Source organism: Takifugu rubripes, chromosome 6 (genome assembly GCF_901000725.2).
Source record: "Takifugu rubripes chromosome 6, fTakRub1.2, whole genome shotgun sequence".
NCBI classification, from domain to species: Eukaryota; Metazoa; Chordata; class Actinopteri; order Tetraodontiformes; family Tetraodontidae; genus Takifugu; species Takifugu rubripes.
The window spans coordinates 10,140,687-10,162,311 of NC_042290.1; the positions used below are offsets into that span (position 1 = coordinate 10,140,687).

At 46.4% G+C, this 21,625-nt stretch overlaps 1 protein-coding gene across 2 annotated transcripts; it reads left to right on the forward strand.

The window, feature by feature from the left end:
• The first annotated feature begins 1,405 nt into the window (after positions 1 to 1,405).
• tbx3a (T-box transcription factor 3a) lies at positions 1,406 to 8,923 on the forward strand. 2 transcript variants are annotated; one of them, XM_003965509.3, is made up of 7 exons: positions 1,406 to 2,521; positions 3,460 to 3,727; positions 4,064 to 4,210; positions 5,116 to 5,192; positions 5,476 to 5,633; positions 5,773 to 6,416; positions 7,124 to 8,923. In XM_003965509.3, the coding sequence occupies exons 1-7, from the start codon at positions 2,130 to 2,132 to the stop codon at positions 7,571 to 7,573; spliced, it is 2,136 nt and encodes a 711-aa protein (XP_003965558.2). In that variant the 5' UTR covers positions 1,406 to 2,129; the 3' UTR covers positions 7,574 to 8,923. The 2 variants fall into 2 exon arrangements, with proteins under 2 accessions (XP_003965558.2, XP_011603228.2); XM_011604926.2 differs by having other exon boundaries at positions 1,407 to 2,521; positions 3,460 to 3,742.
• Positions 8,924 to 21,625: the final 12,702 nt, after the last annotated feature.

The window sequence follows — 21,625 nt, forward strand, 5'->3', positions numbered from 1 at the left end:
GGGATTTTACACGCACGCCGCTCCTGTTCATGCACAAGATTCTGGTGTGCATTTTCTGACCTATTCTGCAGATTAATATGTTTTTTAAGCCTGATGATCAGCTTGTTGAGGGATCGGTGCGGTTCGAATGTTGCTTCTATATTTGCCAGAATCCCTTCTCAGAACAGGCTACTCCCACTACCCCCACTTTCACCCCCCTGTAGGATTTCAAGATATGTCGGTCCACGCCTGGAAACACGGAGACAGACAATTGACTGAGAATTGGTGGTCAATGTTTGTCCAAAGTGGCTGACTGGCCACGGTTCTCTAGTTTACTCGTGAATTCGTGGATAGGTTAAATGACATTTTGGGGAGCACTGGCGTGACTGCGCGCGCATTTTCTTTAACTGTATATACGTTTAATTAGCGTTTTAATGCGTAATTCTGTGTAAAATTAGCATTGCATTAAAGGTTTTCTCCAAGAACTTGAAAACATATTTATTTATGAATAAGCAATGGACTAATTGGGCTTAAATAGAAAGTAATCTGATTACACTGGGGCGAGAAAACGTGTAATAAGTGATAATTGTGAAGGCAGCAACGGAAAATGCACGTTCTCCTGTCCTCCGTTTGACCAGGTAACAGAGCTTCATCGCGTTGTACAGGTTCGGATGCCGAGTGCAACTAAAATATCCACACACACTCCAAAAGAAATCACTTAAAATTGTGTCTCTCTCTTGGAGGAGACTCGTTCAGCTCCCCGAAATATATTTAAGTATTTAATTATATTTAAGTAAGTCCAAAGATTCTATCAAAATTTACGCACAGCATGAAGATGAACAAAATATCAAATAAAATGATTAGAGAGACGTTGGACCCATAATAACATGCATCGGAACAACTGTTGAGTGTTTACAGCAGCGTCATAATATTTAATGACTATATTGTGGAACGCCTCTGCCATCGTCTCATTTTTCAGGATTTTGCAGAAATCCCCGACCAGTAAAACTCCGCAAAACTGAGCCGCTCGTTGATTTAGAACTGTGAATTCGCGGAACAAGTAGCGAATTTACGCCCAATGTGATGCTCGCAACACTCAGAATGCAGCGGAACAACATCTCCCTACAACAACATCTCCCGAGCCGGCTGCGCGGCGCGCACGCACGGCTCGCTCCCTGCCGCTGCCTCGCTCCCTTCGCTGGGAACTCACGGACCGACAGATAGGCTGGCGCAACTTTCGATGTTGGCATATTCACACAACAGTGCCTGGGGTAGGGTGGTGTTTCACGGCAAAGCCCTTTTTTAGTTCCCAAACACCTTTTTATAAGTCTGAAGTCTGTCCCCTCCACCCGACCTGTTAAAACCACGCCCACGCAGCCACACAATTGGTCCGAAAGCGTCAAAGAGCCAATCAAACGGAGCGCTGCTGCTCGTAACATGCAACACATCCATACAGTCTGAAGCCCTATGGGCCACAGAGGCGCTAGGAAAATCACGGAGCTGGGACCTTACCACCTCGCTCTCTCTCTCTCTCTGGCCGCCAACGAACTCCTTTCTCTGCACACGTCTTTCTCTGAAATGTGTGTGTGCGTGAAAGAGAGAGGAGGACTAAGTGTGTGTGTGCGTGTGAGGGTGCAGGTCCGGAGCAAGTAAAGGCAGAGGGATTATTCGGCGCTATCGAAATATTTCAACACGTCGCCCTCGGTGTAGGACTTGAGCCAATAAGAAGGAACGCATTTTAACAGGAATGCCGACATTGTAAACAGTATCAGACAGGAAAGAATGCGCTGCAGTCAATTACAGGACTCGACTGAGCTGGTTTAATTCGACTAATGTCTGCGAGCCAGTGAGACGCGGAAAAGTGTCCGATGCGCATCAGCGTCTCCAGTGAATCCGTCTCGCAGCACTTCTGAAAAGTAATGGGGAAGATTTTCGCCTTCATTCTCAGAGACTTTTGATCAAAAGACTGTGCAGCGACGTGGGAGAGAAAGAAATTAATGGATCTTTATTTCTGAAGAGCCGGACAAGGATTTTTCCACAGGTTCATCTCATTCTTGTAGTGTCGTTTGCTACTTTCACGCAGCGCTTCACTGTCGTTTCAGAATTCTTTCGCATTCAATCAGCTGTCTACGTTTGTTGTCTGTACTTGGATGAACTTCCTGATGAGAGATCCAGTCATACAAGGATCAAGTATGGCATATCATCCGTTTATACCTCACCGGGGTCCGGAACTTGCCATGAGCGCAATGCTGGGACACCAGCCCCCGTTCTTCCCGGCTCTGGCGCTCCCTCACACCGGCTCCCTCTCCCTGCCGGGCGCGCTGGGGAAGCCGATCATGGACCAGCTGATGGGGGCTGCGGAGACCGGCCTGCACTTCTCTTCGTTAGGGCACCAGGCTGCGGCCGCCCACCTCAGGCCGCTCAAGACTCTGGAACCCGAGGAAGAGGTGGAGGACGATCCCAAAGTTCACTTGGAAGCCAAAGAGCTTTGGGAACTTTTTCACAAGAAAGGCACCGAGATGGTGATCACAAAATCCGGAAGGTAAAATTGATTTCTGTGTGTGTGTGTGTGTGTGTGTGTGTGTGTGTGTGTGTGTGTGTGTGTGTGTGTGTGTGTGTGTGTGTGTGTGTGGAAAACACTAAAATAAGATCAGATAAAAGTTTAAACCGTTTTTACGGACACTGAATGCGAACTACTTTTTTTCTTTAAAATGTCATTTTGTTCTCAATATAATCCACTCTGTAAAATTAACCTATTTTATAGAATAATTGCAAAACATTTGTTGTGCAAGAATCAGTTTCTGCAACCTTGGTAAACTGGAGAATAATAATAATCCGTGGACAAACATCGTAAACATGAAAATTATATATTTAATACTTTAGTCTCCAGGCTGGATTTAAACTCAGTTGTTTTTTTTAAATAAATAAAGAGAATATCTAGTTTAATTAATGTCAGTTGTTATGACTTTTAATAACAAGATGAAAAATAAGAGAAAACATCTCTGTAAATTGTAAAAATTATTAATATTTATTAGCAACGTTAACGTCCAAGTTTGCACAACTTAAACATTGTTTAATTTTTTTTAGTTATATTCCGTATATTGTTTGTTGTTTTAATATTAAAAAAAACTTGCATATGCTTGGTATTCTGAGCAGAAGATTCTACGTTTGCTTTTATTATTAGAAGTATTTATCTTTATCACGGTGACACCAGACTATACAAAGATGGCTGCTGTGTCGGTGTGCGTGTGTGTGCATGTGTGTGTGTGTGTGTGTGTGTGTGCTTTTCAGAGCACTTCGACTCAAAATACCATCTGAAATCTTCTTTACTAAAGTGTTCGATTCGAATTCGAATAACGAACTTTATCGCACATTATCGAAACTGACTCGTGCTGTCCTCGTATATCGGTTCAGCAAAGGTCTCAACACATATTTATCTTGAGTGCTCTCCTGATTCTGACCTGTTGCCCCTCGTCACAGGCGGATGTTCCCCCCGTTCAAAGTGAGGTGCACTGGTCTGGACAAGAAGGCCAAGTACATTCTCTTGATGGATATAGTTGCAGCCGACGACTGCAGATATAAATTTCACAACTCCCGCTGGATGGTGGCGGGGAAGGCAGACCCCGAAATGCCAAAGAGGATGTACATTCACCCGGACAGTCCAGCTACTGGGGAACAGTGGATGTCAAAAGTCGTTAATTTTCACAAGCTCAAGCTGACGAATAACATCTCCGACAAGCATGGATTTGTAAGTTCAACTAATGTATGTCAATTTTCCTATTTACCACCTTACATACGTTTTATTGATGTGCACGTTAGTGTTTCATATAAATGGAGATGTAGTTGTTGTGTTCAAAGATTGTTTGATTTAAAAACTGATAAATGAAATGTGATAATTACACATTGTCTTATCTTGCTGCTTAAATGTTTGTAGAGGAAAAAGAAAACACAGTTAGTCAAATGATTTCAATTAATCCTCCAACACAACAATTACTTGATTCCTCGAGACTGATTTATATTTTAATCTATTGTGCAGAATCGCAGCCACAATTAGACTTGGTGTCTTCTCGTTTGTTTTTTACAGACCATTCTTAACTCGATGCACAAATATCAACCACGCTTTCACATTGTGCGAGCCAACGACATTCTCAAACTCCCGTACAGCACCTTCAGGACTTACGTTTTCCCTGAAACGGATTTTATCGCCGTGACCGCCTACCAAAATGACAAGGTAAGCGCCTTTACGCACGCTGCTCGCTAGCTTATCTTAGAAATATCTCCTCAAGTAGCCTGAAAATGTGCCCCTCTCTGCCGTCAGACGCGTGCTTTCCTCTCTAGGCTTCACTGGCCGCACCATTTTGTCGTCATAAAATATGAAAGACGTCATATTTGTTTGAACCGCCGAGGGTGGAGGGCGCAATGTTGCGGCTAAGTGCTATATTCAGCAGCCGGAGGAACATGTTAATTCTAGGGAATGTTATACAGATTGTCTTCCTTTTATTTAATCACGTGGAAGGGATTTGGTGCAGACCCAGACTCTTTATTTCGCCCAATGTGAATGAAAGAGAGGCGGGGAGAGGGAGAGAGAGAGAGAGAAGGAGAGGAGAGAGACATTGTGCGCATGAATGGAGATATAGAAGAAAACTGTTGGGGCGTTGGGTCATGCCAGCCTGTGCTTCATGCTAACATTTTATTCTCTGTAATACATTATAGCCGTGAACAACATCTTATCAGCTATTTACTATCGCAGCTAAAATGTGGTCACGCCCTCTCTCAGCCCCTCATAACGCTCCCAAATGAAGTGTTGCCGGATTAAAATTCTGCAACTGGTTTACGCAAATGCGTTTTATTTTAGCTTCCATGCCCTCTGTTGTGCTCATGTGGTGGCGGAAAGCTAAGCATGGTGTTTGTTTTTAAATCCCCTTAACCAGAGCTTCTGGGCATGTTGAGCACCTGTGGCAGAGCGGGCCACGATTTCAACGCGTTTCATACCTTCTTTCCAGTTACTGATTTAGACTCCTCAATGTGTAACTAGCAGACAGTGATTAGTTCCACACGTGGGCTCTAATTTGCATGGATTGTTACGGAAATGATAGAGGCTAATGTGTCATGTGAACATTATTTTAAACGTTTCAGATAACCCAACTGAAAATAGACCACAACCCGTTTGCAAAAGGATTCCGTGACACGGGCAATGGAAGACGGGAAAAAAGGTGAGAGAGAAGGAAAATAAAAGCCCAAAAATGTTCGTGGGGGTGGATTTTACGACTACACGTGAAGACAGATTTTAATGGCTTGGACTTTGCGTCTGCTTGTTCAGATCCAGGGGAACGGAACTTGTTTGTGATTACATATTAGTGTATTAATTAATGATTATCAGGCCGTTAAACGTATCGTTGCATTTCTGATGTGTGCTCTCAATCGGCGTTCACGTGTCGTGGGTTCTGACACTTGTGGCCGCCGGCTTCAGTAACGCGCTGTACTTTCACGCCACAGGAAACAACTGGCTCTGCAGTCCATGCGCTCCTACGAGGAGCAGCAGAAAAAAGAGAACGGCGCGTCAGACGACTCCTCTGGAGAGCAGGCTCCCTTTAAATGTTTCGGCCAGGCCTCGTCCCCTGCCGTGTCTACCGTGGGCCCCCCACACCTGAAAGGTATGGCCGGCAGACCACACATGAACTCACGTCTGTGCGACATTTTACAGTAACAGTCTGAAATTTAAACTATGTTCATACACCGTGCGTACGTCAATCTGTAGTGGATTATAATTTGAGCTCACTCTTGACCTGGCAGATTATTGTGACAGCGATGAGGACAGTGATGATGAAAGCAAAGATGGACACCTCAAAGACGGCCCGGACTCCAGCAAGATTTCCACGACAACGGAGGACGGGAAGGACCATGAGGCGAGCCCAGCAAAGGCTCACTCGTTCCCGAAAAGTGACGCCGCCAGCAGGAACCGCGACAGTGGTCCCAGGACTGAAAAAAGCCAGGCGGATTCACGACAGAGCCCCATCACCGTCATCTCCAGCACCACCCGCTCCGGAGAAGACCTGAAGAGCCCGAGCCTGGACCAGCCCAAATCGGACGAGTGCAGGCCGATAAGCAAAGACAGTTTCATGCCTTTGACGGTTCAGACTGACAGCCCGCACATTGGCCACGGCCACTTGCATAACTTTGGATTTCCCACGGGTCTCACAGGACAGCAGTTTTTCAATCACCTCGGGAGCGCGCACCCGTTCCTCCTGCACCCCTCTCAGTTCAATGTGGGGGGCGCCTTCTCAAATATGGCCGCGGGCATGGGGCCATTATTGGCAGCGGTGTCCACGGGAGGGGTGAGCACCATGGACACAGCCAGCATGACTTCACCGCCGCAAAGCCTGACGGGAGCACCAGGCCTGCCCTTTCATCTGCAGCAACATGTCTTGGCATCACAGGTAATGCTCTTTGCTTTTTTGATGGGTTTCTTTTACGGGACTACGTCATATAGTATGAAAATATTGCCATTATTTCGAGTATCAGTACAGATGAGGGCTGCTCCCTGTGCGTAAAATAGGCTTAAATCCGCTGTTTTCACTGCTGTTGGCATAATAATGTTTTAAATCTTATGAGTGTGTGTGGGTGTGTGTGTGCGTGCGTGCGTGTGTGTGGGTGTGTGTGTGAGAGAGAGAATTCTTGCCACTACTGTTGATGAAGTCGGTTTGAATCGCGGCGCAGAGCGTTTTTCATCAGACTGACGTTGTTGTTATAGATTTGGAAAACAACCCAAAAGCTAAACTTTGCAAAGGTGTGAGAAGTTGTGTTGATATAAGCTCTTTAAGACTGTTTAAGAACAACAGAGTATTAGCATGACTCGGTCACGCAGGGAGGAGAAAGTGCTCTGTTAATAATCGGCCTATAATCGATTTATCGTATCCCAGTCGCGCTGCAAATTCTAAAACAAAACGAGGCTGCAGAAGGAAAGTTTGGATGAAAAAGAAAGTTATTTTAAAAGTTTAAAATGACAGTTGTTGCCCGCGTCATTGGGTTGTGTGGATGTTCATTATAATACGCATCGATTCACTTTCGTTTCTCTTGTGCTCGGTTCGATTATCCAGTCCCCTAATCTGCCGACCTGGCCCTTATTCTTCTTCTTCCTTCTCAGGGCATCGCCATGTCGCCCTTTGGTGGTCTGTTTCCGTATCCCTACACGTACATGGCGGCAGCCGCGGCGGCTTCTTCGGCGGCTTCGTCGTCGGTGCACCGGCATCCCTTCTTAAACGCAGTGCGTCCCCGACTCAGGTACAGCCCCTATTCCCTCCCCATGACGGCGCCGGACAGCACGCTGCTCACCACCGCCATGCCCCCCAGCATGACCGTCGGCGGGACGGAGCTGAAAGGCGACGGTCTGGTCCCGGCCAGCCCCGTGTCGGCTGTCACCCTGGATTCCACGTCGGAGGTGACCAGCCACTCGTCCACCATCTCCTCGGGCTCCGTCTCCATGTCCCCTAAAACTCTCACGGAGAAAGACGCTGCAAACGAGCTGCAGAGCATCCAGCGGCTGGTCAGCGGACTGGAATCAAACCAGGACAGGTCCCGGAGCGGCTCCCCATAGGACTCGTTTTGTTCCTCTCTCTTTTTTTAACACACCACCTGCTTCTCGTTTCAGTGTTGTGATGAACGTGTTGACGGTGACAAAGACAGTAGGAAAACACCTTTAGATTCGGACAGGTTTTTAAACGAAAAACTTATTAAAAAAATATATATATGGACGTTTTAGTTTCTGAAATGCACTTTGGTTAAAACACATCAGTTATGTATATTTTTTTCTTCTTTTTTTTAAATTAAACATCATCTTTATCCCGTTATTTGAATACCATACAAGTATTGAAAAAGAAAAGCATAGATGTGACTCAGATTTAGGAGAAGTTGCTGCTGTGTCCTGTCTCCTTTTCTACCAGAGGACAAAAGTCTTTTAATATGCACTCTGAATTTGACTTACTCCACCACCTACCTTTGAAAGACTGCTGTATTTCGCTGTACACTATCCAACCCATCGGCCAAACGTTGCATGCCCCCACCCCACCCGAAACCTCGACGGAAGTTACCTGACTTTTCACACACCAATCCGGACGAAAGCGTGTGGAAAATATCTTCCGAACCCGATTATGCTATTTTTTTTTTCTGCCTTTTCTGAAACAACAACAGGCCTATTCACGCAACTGGTGCTCCGACCCGACTGTGACCCCAGCATGCGGGATTTCCAGCCCAAATATCGAGCAGGCAAAGGGAAGCAGAAATTGGAAATAGTAACAACAAGAATAATATCAATGATTAAAGGTGTATATATGACTATATAAAATATTTATGTAATTATTTCATATTGTTATTGCGTGTAAATACAACGGAGTAGTTCGTTTCTAGGGATTTCTTCTTAATTTATTGTCGATATACCTGTGTAAAAAAATCTCGTTTGTGGGCTATTATCCCTTTGTTGCCATCCGCATTTATAATCCTCTAAAAATGGACTTCAGTCCCCAAAAATATCCACTGAGCTAGTTATTCACACTCATGTGCCATTGTTCTCTCTCATGTTGTCCCGTGTGTGAAGTGCTACTGTTTAAAACAAACGAAAACGCGACGACGCGCTGCACCAGTGGCTTCACGGAGAAGCCTGTTCTTTTTTATTATTATTATTATTATTATTATTAATGTTATTTTTATTTTGAGATGGGCAAAAAGACAGGTTTCGTCTGTGTGTGACAAAGGTGGACTATTTTTATTTTCCTGTTATCAATTTAAATATCTTCGCAAACCTGATCGTAAAAGTGCCGCATAATCGAAAATATGAAGGTTTTTTTTTGTGTTTCTTAAGTTCTAAATTGGTTCTGTTGTATTGGAGTTATGTCTAGTTTACAACATCCACATCGTGTTCTTGAAAGTTTCAATAAAACATTGAAATGCAGTTTTGACGTGAGCCTCGTTTTATCCCATTCACGTTTTTCCCTCCGTTTATTGGTGCATTTGAAGGCTGATGTTCCAAATGTTCTGGGCTCCCTCACATGCTGGGAACTTCCTGATATGTTTCTGCTGGTTGTGGGAGCATCTTCCTCTGCGTCAAAGGGGTCCAGTTCGGATAAATCCATCGTCATACCTGCGATTCCAGGCATGGAACATATAGTGCGCGCATGAATGGCCATTGAGCGGCCCAATCACAGCCGGTGGCACCCGCAGAGCTCACGTCACCTGCCCCGGTGGGGCTGAATCATGCTTTGGGGTTGTTTTAGAGGAGGCGAAAAACACACACCAACCGGCAAATTGACTGATCAAATATTGTCCCTGTAAACTTTTGTTTCTTTGAAATAGATCCAACTCACGCGACCTACTGGAGACGTGAACTTTAGGACAGGCTAAAGAAAAATAATGCCTTAATTGCCCCCACACCCGGATTGCGCCTCAAAACGAGTTTATCGAGTGCATATCTTTATTTGTATATTGTCTGGTTAATGTGCACCGAGGCTGACGGGGGTAAATAGGTGTAAACATGACACAATCTGCCTCAGCTGGTGCCTCTTATTGCTCACCTGGCGCCTTCGTTGCGCATATCTGCCATTTTATTGCGCGGAAGGCGACAAGGCGTCTGTCATCGGTCCGGAGCCACGACGCCCCCAAGCGGCCGAGGCTCACGAAGGAGTCCGGGGCCAAATCCCCCTGATGGGTCAGGGATAAAGACTGGTCTGACAGCCAGGCCACAATCTCTCCGTGAGAGGCACTTAGAGGCCATTTAAGAATCAATAATTATCATCGCGGATTTAAGCTTAACGCAGTTTCTGCAAATATATCCGAATTAAAATCAAGTGGCCGGTCAACAACCAGGTGTTTAATGGCCCCGTTCCCGCACAGAAAAGGCTGTGACAATTTATTCCGACACTAAAAGATTATTTAAACCCGATTTCGTCGCTCGAACGCGTCAGATCTGCGTCGGTCCACTGTGTCGCAGCGCCTATATTTACTTTATTTTAGCTTTAAGGATTATTGTGAGAGAAGCCCACGTTTCCGCTTGTTGCAGGTCAGATATTTAGGATAATACGCACCACTTTGCTGTTGTCTCCTTGTCGAGGAGACAGGAAGAAGAATTAAATCTGTAGTCTTTCCTACAACTTCAATAACAACAGCGCTACCGTTGCGATCTGCCCCTTGCTAAACAACAACAACAGCAACAACAACAAAAACATGGGGACTGGCCAGACGTAAGAGGCCGAGTGGCCCCACAACCAACAACGGCTTTGTTGCGCCACCCAGCGGCCAAAAAGAGAACTGATTATAACAAAAACGGCTCTCGTTTCGGTTTAACTTTGTTTGCTTTTGTGACGCGTGATTGTGTTTTTCTGATTGTAATTCATAATATTTCATAAAATACAGATACATAATATACTTCAAATATTTGCAGCGTGAAGAAAAATAAACGCAGACCCCCCCTTCCGTAAATCTTCTCAAATAAATCCTCATTAAAACTAAAATTATTGTGCATCTATAATATTCTGATTGTGTTTTTTGTTTGTTTGTTTGTTTTTGCCTTCGTAAAACCACGTGTCTCTGTGGCGCAAATTGTAATGTCGAGCAAACGTGGAAGTCTTAATCACACCACATCAAAGAAGGAGGCAGCTTTCCTCACAACGCGTGAAGGTATGGTTACAATTTTAACCTAAATGTTTCTGCATCACCGGGCTGCATTCCGAGTAAGTGTTCCAACACGAACTCCAGCAGAGAATGTTGCTCGGTGCATCATAAATTACAATAGTGGGCGGCTGTGGAGGTGCGTACGTGTCCGTTCTCCCGTCTTCTCGTCTGTTGCTGCTTTTGATCGGGTTGGCTTCAACCTGAAGGGAACCTTCCAACCTGCTGACCTTCGTCTGTCACAAAACGATTCTGTTCACTGTAAATATATGCAAGGTGGACTATGTTTCCCATCAATGCTTTTGGTATCATCAGCTTTACTAACTTGTTTTCATTTCCTCACAATTCACGCCCGCATCCGAACAATATAAAAATAGATATGACGTCATTGTGTGTGCATCAGGGACAGGCATGTCATCTGCTCAGTCACAGGTAATAATTAAAATAAATTTACGTGACCTGCCGTGATTAAGTAAATGACCGATTGCACACCACAAAAAAGGGGAATCTTTTCAAAATGATTAAACAAATTGTCGTGAAATATTATCTGAACTTGAGAATTTCGTCAACGTGTTTTAAATCACAAATTTGTGGCCACGAAAAAAATGTTGTTTTTTTTTTAAAAAAGTGTCTTTTTTAAAATTAGTTTTTCCTCAAAATATGGGTAATAATGGAAAAAGTCATCCTTCCTTCCATAGAGGGGCGGCGCCATCTTCCGGCAAAAGGCGGTACTGCACGAGAAAGTATGAAAGATTGGCTCTTAAGTCCTCATCAGAAAATTATATCAATATAAACAACCATAACTTCTTGGTTTCTTTGTCAAAGCACATAAAGAGTGTGATTATGGCATATTAAGACTTATTGAGGGGAAAAAAGGCGCTGGATCACTTACCGACATGGTGTAAAATTCTATTAATTGATAACAAACATGAGTAAACATTTAATTCAACTCATTTAATTAATGTTAAAAGTTTGCGCCATTTCTGCTGCAAAATGAAATCCAAACTTTTCTTTATCAAACTACGCACGCTTCAATATGTGAAATGATCTCAATAATATGAGCAAAAAGTGGTAATTTAGTGACATAAACTCAGATTTTCAAGCGTGTCAAATTGCACACGTCTGACCCGAGTTAAAAAAAAAAAAAAAAACCCAAAACAAAACAAGAATCCACCGACACATCAAACGGAGGTTAGAGATGTAAGTGGGGGGGTTTCTCAGACCTTGTGGAATGAATGCATGATTTCAGTGAGTGATCGCTCCAGCGGAAAAAGGCCAGAAGGACCAAACCTGAGTGGGCTCTTCTGAGAGAGCGCCGCTCAACACATCACGTCACGCCTTCCTGATGCCTTTTGCAGGTCTCTGACAGGCTTCACCTGTCGGTCAAAAGGAAAACTGGGCATGTCGTTTGCCTCCAGCGGCTCTGATTCAGTGAAAACGAGCAGCCTGGGGGGGGGGCTGATGTGTTTTAGCTTGCTCGTGATGCTGGAAAATGTCTGTTGTTCACACCTGTCAACATCAAATTCCATCATCTGCTTTTGAAGACACCTGCATCAGCATTACATAAAGCATTAATTACTCATGTGTTATTACTATGTTATAGATCTAAAGCCGCTGCTGCTCTTACACCAAGTGGCTTTTTTGTTTTTTACCTGCGTTTCCCTCCTTCATGTTTCTTAGCTAGCGGCTCGGGCCCAGCCACAGGACGGCTCTCAGGCGAGGACCTTTAATCCGAACCATCAGCTGGAGGTTTAAATGAAGTGCAGGGAACGGGAGAAGACAGGGAACGCTCCCCTCCGCAGGCCTAATAGCCCCCACCATCAGCAGCACTTCATAAAGCAGCAGTGGCTGGCAGAGGAGTGGGGGGGGGGGGGCAGGGGGCCTGGCCGCAAACACAGATAGATGCACGCACCCCGGTGCTGCTGCTGCCTTCAAGAAGACTGCAGGATGTTCCAGAAACGTTCACACACGACGGCCCGAGGACCGAACCACCCACGTGCACGGCCTTCCTGCGCGATGGGAAATCGTTACCACGTTTCCCCTGTTGAAGAGAGCCTGATGTTGCTCGTGGCCCACATCAACCACCAGAGGATGACTTCAGCAGGTTCTCCCCGGCCAGCTCGGTTCCCCAGAGGATCTGAGGGTGTTCCCACCGGGAATCTCTCCAAGGTGGTCGGAATCTCTGGGGATTCCCTTAAGAACTGACGGGGCGAATCAAAGTAAAACGATGCATCTGTATGTTTGGGCTCAGCTGGAGGTGCTGGAGCCTGGAGTGGACTGGAGGAGCAGAACAACTGGAACGGTGGCAGACGTGTAACGACTTGAAAACACGCTTTGTTTTGGTTGCTTTCATCTGGGTTATCACAAAGGCGGCGACACCCGCTCAGCTGGTGCTGCTGGTCCCATCACACGGCGCCCTCCTCCAGCTGCTGACAGGAGGCGGCGCCACCATCTACGTCTCCAATGGCGTCTCCGTGCTGCTCCTGACGGCGTCTCAGCCTGAGGGAAGATCACGGCTTCCAGACAAATTCTTTCTCAGGTTTTCCAACCCAACCCAACCAACCCTAACCCGAGCGCTAATGCTAACGCTAACCCTAACCTAACCCGGACTCTATTCCTAAACCTAAAACTGGCCCTAACCCTAAACTTTCTTAATACAATTTTATCCATGAGTCAAATATAACGACCTGCTCTTAAAAACCTCTCTCGCGATCATATAAATGTATCTGTTTATTTATTAATTTATTGTTAAAAGCCTGATTTGGCTGAGAAGGTTGCAGAGCTGCCTGCCTCAGCCTGGTCCTGAACCCAACCATAGGCCCTAACCCTAGCCCCAGTCCTAACCCTAGCCCCAGTCCTAACCCTAGTCCTAGCCCTGGTCCAAGCCCTAGTCCTAACCACAGTCCTAACTCCAGTCCTAACCCCAGTCCTAACTCCAGTCCTAACCTCAGTCCTAACTCTAGTCCTAACCCCAGTCCTAACTCCAGTCCTAACCCCAGTCCTAGCCCCAGTCCTAACTCTAGTCCTAACCCTAGTCCTAACCCCAGTCCTAACTCCAGTCCTAACTCCAGTCCTAACCCCAATCCTAACCCCAGTACTATCCTAGTCCTAACCCCAGTCCTAACTCCAGTCCTAACCCCAGTCCTAACTCTAGTCCTAACCCCAGTCCTAACTCCAGTCCTAACCCCAGTCCTAGCCCCAGTCCTAACTCTAGTCCTAACCCCAGTCCTAACCCCAGTCCTAACTCCAGTCCTAACTCCAGTCCTAACCCCAATCCTAACCCCAGTCCTAACCTAGTCCTAACCCCAGTCCTCACACCAGTTCTACCCTAGTCCTAACCTTAACCCTAGTCCTAACCCCAGTCCTACCCCAGTCCTAACCCTAGTCCTAACCCCAGTCCTAACCCCAGTCCTAACTCCAGTCCTAACCCCAATCCTAACCCCAATCCTAACCCCAGTACTACCCTAGTCCTAACCCCAGTCCTAACGCCAGTCCTAACCTAGTCCTAACCCCAGTCCTCACGCCAGTTCTACCCTAGTCCTAACCTTAACCCTAGTCCTAACCTAGTCCTAACCCTGACCCTAGTCCTAACCCCAGTCCTACCCTAGTCCTAACCCCAGTCCTAACCCCAGTCCTAACGCCAGTTCTAACCCCAGTCCTAACGCCAGTCCTAACCCCAGTCCTGACCCTAACCCCAGTCCTAACCCCAGTCCTAACGCCAGTCCTAGCCCCAGTCCTAACGCCAGTCCTGACCCTAACCCCAGTCCTAACCTCAGTCCTAACGCCAGTCCTAACCCCAGTCCTAATGCCAGTCCTAGCCCCAGTCCTAACGCCAGTCCTAACGCCAGTCCTAACCCCAGTCCTAACGCCAGTCCTAACGCCAGTCCTAACCTAGTCCTAACGCCAGTCCTAACGCCAGTCCTAACGCCAGTCCTAACCCTAACCCCAGTCCTAACCTCAGTCCTAACGCCAGTCCTAACCCTAACCCCAGTCCTAACCTCAGTCCTAACGCCAGTCCTAACCCTAACGCCAGTCCTAACCCTAACCCCAGTCCTAACCCCAGTCCTAACCTCAGTCCTAACGCCAGTCCTAACCCTAACGCCAGTCCTGACCCTAACCCCAGTCCTAACGCCAGTCCTAACCCTAACGCCAGTCCTAACCCCAGTCCTAACCTCAGTCCTAACGCCAGTCCTAACGCCAGTCCTAACCTCAGTCCTAACGCCAGTCCTAACGCCAGTCCTAACCTCAGTCCTAACGCCAGTCCTAACCCTAACGCCAGTCCTAACCCTAATGCTAGTCCTAACGCCAGTCCTAACCCTAACCTCAGTCCTAACGCCAGTCCTAGTCCTAACCAACCCAAATCTTTCTTGGTCTAATTTTGTCCACAAATCTAATAAAATTTGCTGCTCCTATAAACTCTCACTCACTTTCTACCGCTTGTTCCTCCACTGAGGGTCGCGGGGGGACTGGAGCCTATCCCAGCACAATGGGCGGAGGCAGGGTACAGCCTGGACTGGACGCCAGTCAATCGCAGGGCTAACACATATAGACACACAACCATCCTCTCTCACACTCACACCTACGGGCAATTTAGAGTTTCCAATTAGCCTAATCCCCAATCATGCATGTCTTTGGACTGTGGGAGGAAGCCGGAGTACCGGAGAGAACCCACGCAGGCTCAGGGAGAACATGCAAACTCCACACAGAAAGTCCCCTCAATCCCAACCGGGGATCGAACCCAGGGCCTTCTTGCTGTGAGGCAACAGTGCTAACCACTACACCACTGTGCCACCTCCTAGAAACTCTTCTGGTCTCATATATTAATGGACTAATTAATACACTCTGCCCCCTAACCCCAGTCCGCTGAAGGCCGCTGGAAACGAACTGGAACCCAAAACCCTAAACCCCAACCCTGGCTTTAACCTTTGCCCTAACCCAAAACTTTCTTAATCCACTTTAATCCTCAAAACTAATAAATTTCCCTGCTCTTAAAAACCTGACCAACAATTTTAATTGTATTTATTGTGTTTTTCAGTGAGTTGACTCAGGGTCAAACAGCGACTCCCATCCAGCACCAGCAACCTGAGCTCCTCAGAACCTGCAGAACCTCCTTGACTCCTTTACTTGTGTCCTTATTAGGTGGTTGAATTTCCACTCCATGACAACAACTAAAAGGAAAACGACGCATTTCAGATGAACCACTGTCCATCTGTTTGGAAATCCCCACTGCTCGAAGGGTCTGTGAATGCAGCATTAGCGTTCTAACCACGAACCCGCTGCTCACACCACCTTTTTTCCTATTGTTGTTTATGTTTACAGCTCGGATGGAGAATAGGGCGACCTTCAACAACAGCTGAGTGTGTGACGTCCTTCCCTCCTACAGTCATTTCACCTCCCACCAAGGAGAAGCAGCACTTTTCACCTTTCCTGGCATGTTCCTGGCGTGTGAGCATGTTCCTGGCGTGTGAGCATGTTCCTGGCGTGTGAGGGTGTGTCGCCGCAGAGGCGCGACCTTGACAGAAGGAAACTGGTTTGGCCGCTGACGATGGCGATTGCTGCCACCCCGCTGATTAAACAAACACTGTCTTCATCGTATATCCAACTGCTTTAAACGGAAAGAATGCAAAACATTCAATACGGTGCGGTCGCCCCACCTGAACAGAAAATCCCCACCAAGAAAGTCCCCTTTGATGGACAAGACCGTTAGCATTAGCGTTAGCGTTAGCTGGGCACTGACTGGCATGCAAGGTGACCTTTGACCAGTCGGTTACTTGCCTCGTTTCTACGCTGTTATTGTTCATGGAAGGCTGCCAAAAGCTTTCTGTCACACCTCAAAAAGATTGAAATAACAACACACACAAGGTTTAGGTGTGTACGAGGGTTTGGCAGCCTGAGAAGGAACGTCAATGCCATCTTGATTGCTTTAGGGTTTAGGAGACCCTGCCAATGTTTAACGACAGTAGAAGTTTGACTTAGATGACCTCGCTGACTCCTCCCTTGGGCGGTTTTCTCATGATGGAGTTGTTGTCCTCCAGGCCTAGAGTGAATCTCAAGCTCGACGCCTTCCCTCCTCCTACAGTCATTTTAGATTCCCCCATTTTCTCTCTAGTCACCAGAAACTCTATTTTTAATAGAATATTCTACTGGGCCATGAAACACTTGGCTTATCAAGTGTCACGGAGGATTCATGAGTGACCAAGACGTCCCGAAGGAACAACAGCGACAACAGACCATAATCAACTCAGCCTATCGCGCCGTCTCACTCCGTCCGTTACTGAGCAGACTGTGTCAGAGGAAATACCTAATTCATAGTTTCTGGGCGTGACAGGGTCATAATTTGTGCATTTGGACATGTCGTGAGTTTGAGGTGCTTTGACCTCACTGAGGTGAGACGTGATGGCCTACAGGCGTGCAGGGTCTGGACCACACGGCTCGAATATGGCCCACGTCAGGCTCGTTAACACGGACGGGGAGCTCACACGTGTGTAAGATGATGTGTGAGATTCTGTTTATAACTGGCCTGCCTGCAGAATGAGGACTAATGTAGGATTAGAATCACTTGTGTAGTTCTGTAATAACAGTTTAGGAACTCGTCAACGAAAGAGTATCTGTTTATATGTACATATGTTTACATGTACATATTTAAATAAATATTAAGATATGTGTATATATATGTGATGAGGCCCCTCCTTTCCAAATATGATCCTTTTATAATGCTTCATAACTTTAACCTGATATCCTGATAATCATTTATTTTTGTGCTTTTATGTTGAGTATTTTAAGTCATTTTTGACGTATATGATACTGCCGCTAGAGGGCAGCAGAGGACATGAAATGCAGCTGCTGTCAGCAGCAACTCGATCCAGATGTGAACCGAACCTGTATTCCGAATACAATGAATATATTAGATGCTAATTTGACAGGGATTGCTGTCTCTATAAACTTTTCATTCCTAGATGTGTTTTTCTGCGACCTGGACACTTCAGCACCTTTAAATCGGCGGAGTTCTGTCGGGACCTGCTGGGGGAGGAGGGTGACTGTCGAGAGGTAGCTCAGGGAAACAGGATGGTGGGAGAGGAGGGGGGGGGGTCATCAGGAAGTCGGAATGTGGGTCCCTGTGTGTGATGTGATTGTTAGCAGAAACGTGTCAGCCACCAACCCACCACCAACAGCAGCCCTGATCCCACAGCCCTGCTCCCACTGTGAAGGCTGTAGGTGTATCCACGCGTGCGTGTGCGTGCGTGCACACTGTACTCTTCAGCCCTGTCCAACTTTACCATCTAATCCTGATTTTCTGCAGTGGAATGTTGAAATGGCAGCAGGTGGCAGACCGCAGAAGTGCAGCACGAGGGTGCAACAACCCAAAGTCCATCATTGTTAATGTGGCTTTTCTCGGGTTTTAAGCCTCCATCTGCGGAAGATCTCCAACACTGCTACTGCTGGCGGTTTAGACCATTGGTCTGCACTTCAAAGGTGTAATTTAGCTTCTACAATCATCGAACATTCATCTCGTTATTTGACAGAGGAATGTTTGCTAAATACACAAACAGCCAAGTGATCATGAGGTGTCTCCACATACGGATGAGTCCTAATAATCGTTCCTTTATGTTTTAGAAATTGGTCAGAAAATCTCTTCTACGGTCCTCTACATGAAAGCTGTGAATATATTTTTCAGTTTAAACGTTAAATCGATTTCTTTGCGTGAATCAGACTCCTCCAAACGCCACCTGGAAAAGCTTTGGACGCCAAAAATTCTGCAGCTTTTGTTCTCCTTTTCTCTCCTCTCCGTCCTCCCTCTTTCCTCGGCTCTGGCCCTGCTCCTCAGAGGAGATCCGTGGATCTAAAAGAGCCTTTAGCCCCACAGCTGGCCTCTGGTGCGCAGCATCTGGCCAGGAGTCCCGGCTGCACCGCTGGTTGTCCGCCTTCACCTGCCTGTTAGAGGCAGCAGCAAGTCTCACAGTTAGTACTGCAGTGTGTGTGTGTGTGTGTGTGTGTGTGTGTGTGTGTGTGTGTGTGTGCGTGTTGTTTTGTTTTTTTCTTGTAATCCTGCAACTTTTTGCAACAATCTTTTAACAATCTAAAAAATCGAATTTCCGGTTTGGGACCGTCCGGCTGCAACGTTAAACGTCCTTGAGCGGATTTTCAGGCCGTTCTGAGCCGCAGGTCACCCCGCTGCTGCCTCTGGGGTCGCCGCGCGTCTTTCCCAGCAGATTTAGCGTTTATCTTGGAGAACATAAACATTTATACGGTTTTTTTTATATGTTTTGGGGTTTTTTTAAAATTCAGAATCAGATTCTTCGAGAGACTGTAAGTATTCAGCCTCTTCTCTTTTATATCACGTTACTGGGCAACAAACCCAAAGTTACTTTTGGATAAAACTGAAATCACTGACGCTAAATTACTAATGAACAGATGTTTATATGTGTGTATTAATATACGCTTACATTTGGAGATGGGGTATGGTTATATTTAGCCTTTTACATCAGCAGCTGGGATAGAATTTTAAATTATTTGCTTGATGTTACAAAAGTCTTTAGTTTCTTTATTCCAATGTAGTTGCTTTGAAATCCGATTCACAATCGTTTTTGCATTTTGAGCCTCTTTTTAAAAAAAAAAATCCTGTAAAAAAAGAACCCAAAAACATCTTCCTGAAATTTATTATATGTAAAAGAAATAAACTCTTTAAATTCGTGGTTTACATTATCATTTGAGGTAAATGTCCTAATTAACACCTTTCAAGTCGAATCATTGGACTTTTCCACAAATTTGTCTCCTCTTTAATGTCTCTGCTGTGTGATCGAAACTCACCTGTAGCGCAACATTATAACGCAAATGGCCCAACATCTTCATTCAAATATTGACATTATTAGGACGAACTGTTCCCAAACAAGACAGCAGAGTTCACATTATGCTCACATGTGTTGCCAATTCTTCTGTCGCGGGCTGCAGTCGAATGTTAAAAATCAAGAAAACGCCAAAATATTGGGTTCACTCATTACTGAGCTCCAGCTCTTTTAATGACATTATGTCCCTATTTACACTGTATTTATTTACAAATACCCTCTTTTAAAATAAAGTTAATAAGGTGTCAGCAATTAATAGCAAAACTAGGTAAATCGGTCAATTCTGTGTTCTGATCTATTAGTTAAATGTTCTACAACAGCCAGGATGCATAAAAGCTCCTTTTCTGTCATAATCTTGGTCTCCATTATTGTTATATCCTGTAAAATGTGTCCAGGGTTATACATTATTAATGGTCCAGTAATTGGGAAGCCTGTCGGGAGTGTGCGCGCGAACTAGCACCCACTGCAAATTTAAGAAAATATTCCAAGAATTTTGTGCAGTTTTGGCTCTTTTATGAGGGGCGAAAAGATCAGTTACCTGAAATGAAGTTCCCGACGAAATGTGAGAAGCTGTGCGCAGCAGCCCACCGTTTCAATTAAAGCCCCCTGTCTTTACCACGGGAGGGTTCTCAAACGTGCACCCCGCACACGCACTAATGAAATATTTCCACATTAAATATATCAGAAAGCTGCGTCTTCTTCCTGTTGACGCAGAGGAAAACGGGAATGTGGCCGCTCCGGTGGTCACGACAGATCGAAAAGTGTCAGAAGTGACGTGGAGATCAGCACCGCGGCCCGTGCGTAACGAGGTGGCACCCTGACATGCAAATGAGACGCATTTTCGTGCGTCTGCCGCCAAAGGTGCCAACTTCCCCCCGCTGTAAACGCTGACGACATTGATGCCTGGTTGCAGATTTGAGCACATTTTTGATTGTTTCAGGGGATCAAGTGAGACACGCCCGTAAACCCAGTTGGCCGGCGGTGCCAAAACCCAAATGTGGCAGGAGCTGAGTATTAAAGGGGGTTTCACTGAGGATGTGTTGTTCCAACACTAATTTGGGTTAATCTGGTTTAAAATATTCGCCTCATCTTTAAGCGGCCCAGGAGGCTTTTGTGTATCAATAGGAAGTTTCATGTTGGCTACATGAGATTTAAATGTCTGTCCACTCGGGCCTAGACGCGCCGGTTCTGACCCTTTTGTTTTTCCTGGCTCGCCGTCCCGCAGCCTGTTATGTGGAAATCACGGCTCCGTGTTTCACTGGATCGTAAACATTTTCCAGTGAAAACCAGTTTGTTGGTTTGTTTCTTGCCCCCGTCGTATTTGTGACTGGCTCCTTTTGCGTAAAGCGGAATCGTGAGATGCAGGAATAGGACTGAGCAGCCTGAATGAGCCCGTCAAAGCTACGCGAGACCGGGATGCTCACGTTGCTTCTGGGACTTTTCATAAGTTAATTCAAAGAAAGAAGCCAGTGTGGGCTGCGTTTTACGTGGATTATTAAATGGAGCACGATCTATTTCTACTTCTGCAAAGAGGGCTCTCCCACCACCACCCCCCCCCCCCCCACACACACACCACCCCCCCGCCCCCTCCTCTACGTCGCTGATGCAGCTTCCGCTTCGCACGGTTGGTCATTGATGCGCAGTGGAGAGCTGGACTGGTGGGGACCGCGCGTAAGACGGAGAGAGAGAGGCAGAGAAAAGGGGAAGAGGGAGATCGGACCGAGTTTGAGAGAGAAAGAAGGCGAGAAGGAGGTGACGGACCTGCTCCTCTGGGACCGGGGCTATAGCTGGGCGAATTCGGCAGGTTGGGCTCACAGAACCTTCCTCGACTTTAAAATGAACAAGGCGCCGCTTGCGCGCCTTGCAGCTGTCACCGAGCTCCGCTAGGGTCTCCGCGGAGGAACTCTGGACCGAGAGTGGATGAAAACAAGAGGATTCATGGAGATTCGGCGCAGCGCCTTGAAAAGCGCTTGGATTATCTGACTCGGGGCCGGATTGGAGCTTTTTAAAGCGGGGTGGTGTTTCCCTGTTGTGCCACCGCCGCGTCCAGCTCGGGATAACGACGTGGTTTGGTTTTTAGGTAAGCTGCTCTGATTGGGCTACTCGGGCTTCCTTACTGCCGTAGCGGTTCATCATTGGGTGGACAA

Excerpts from the sequence above, each read along its gene's own strand:
- tbx3a (XM_011604926.2), top strand. The coding sequence starts at position 2,130 with ATGAACTTCCTGATGAGAGATCCAGTCATACAAGGATCAAGTATGGCA. Across the intron at positions 4,211-5,115 it reads CCGCCTACCAAAATGACAAG|ATAACCCAACTGAAAATAGA; the intron begins GTAAGCGCCTTT and ends TAAACGTTTCAG. Across the intron at positions 6,417-7,123 it reads AACATGTCTTGGCATCACAG|GGCATCGCCATGTCGCCCTT; the intron begins GTAATGCTCTTT and ends CTTCCTTCTCAG.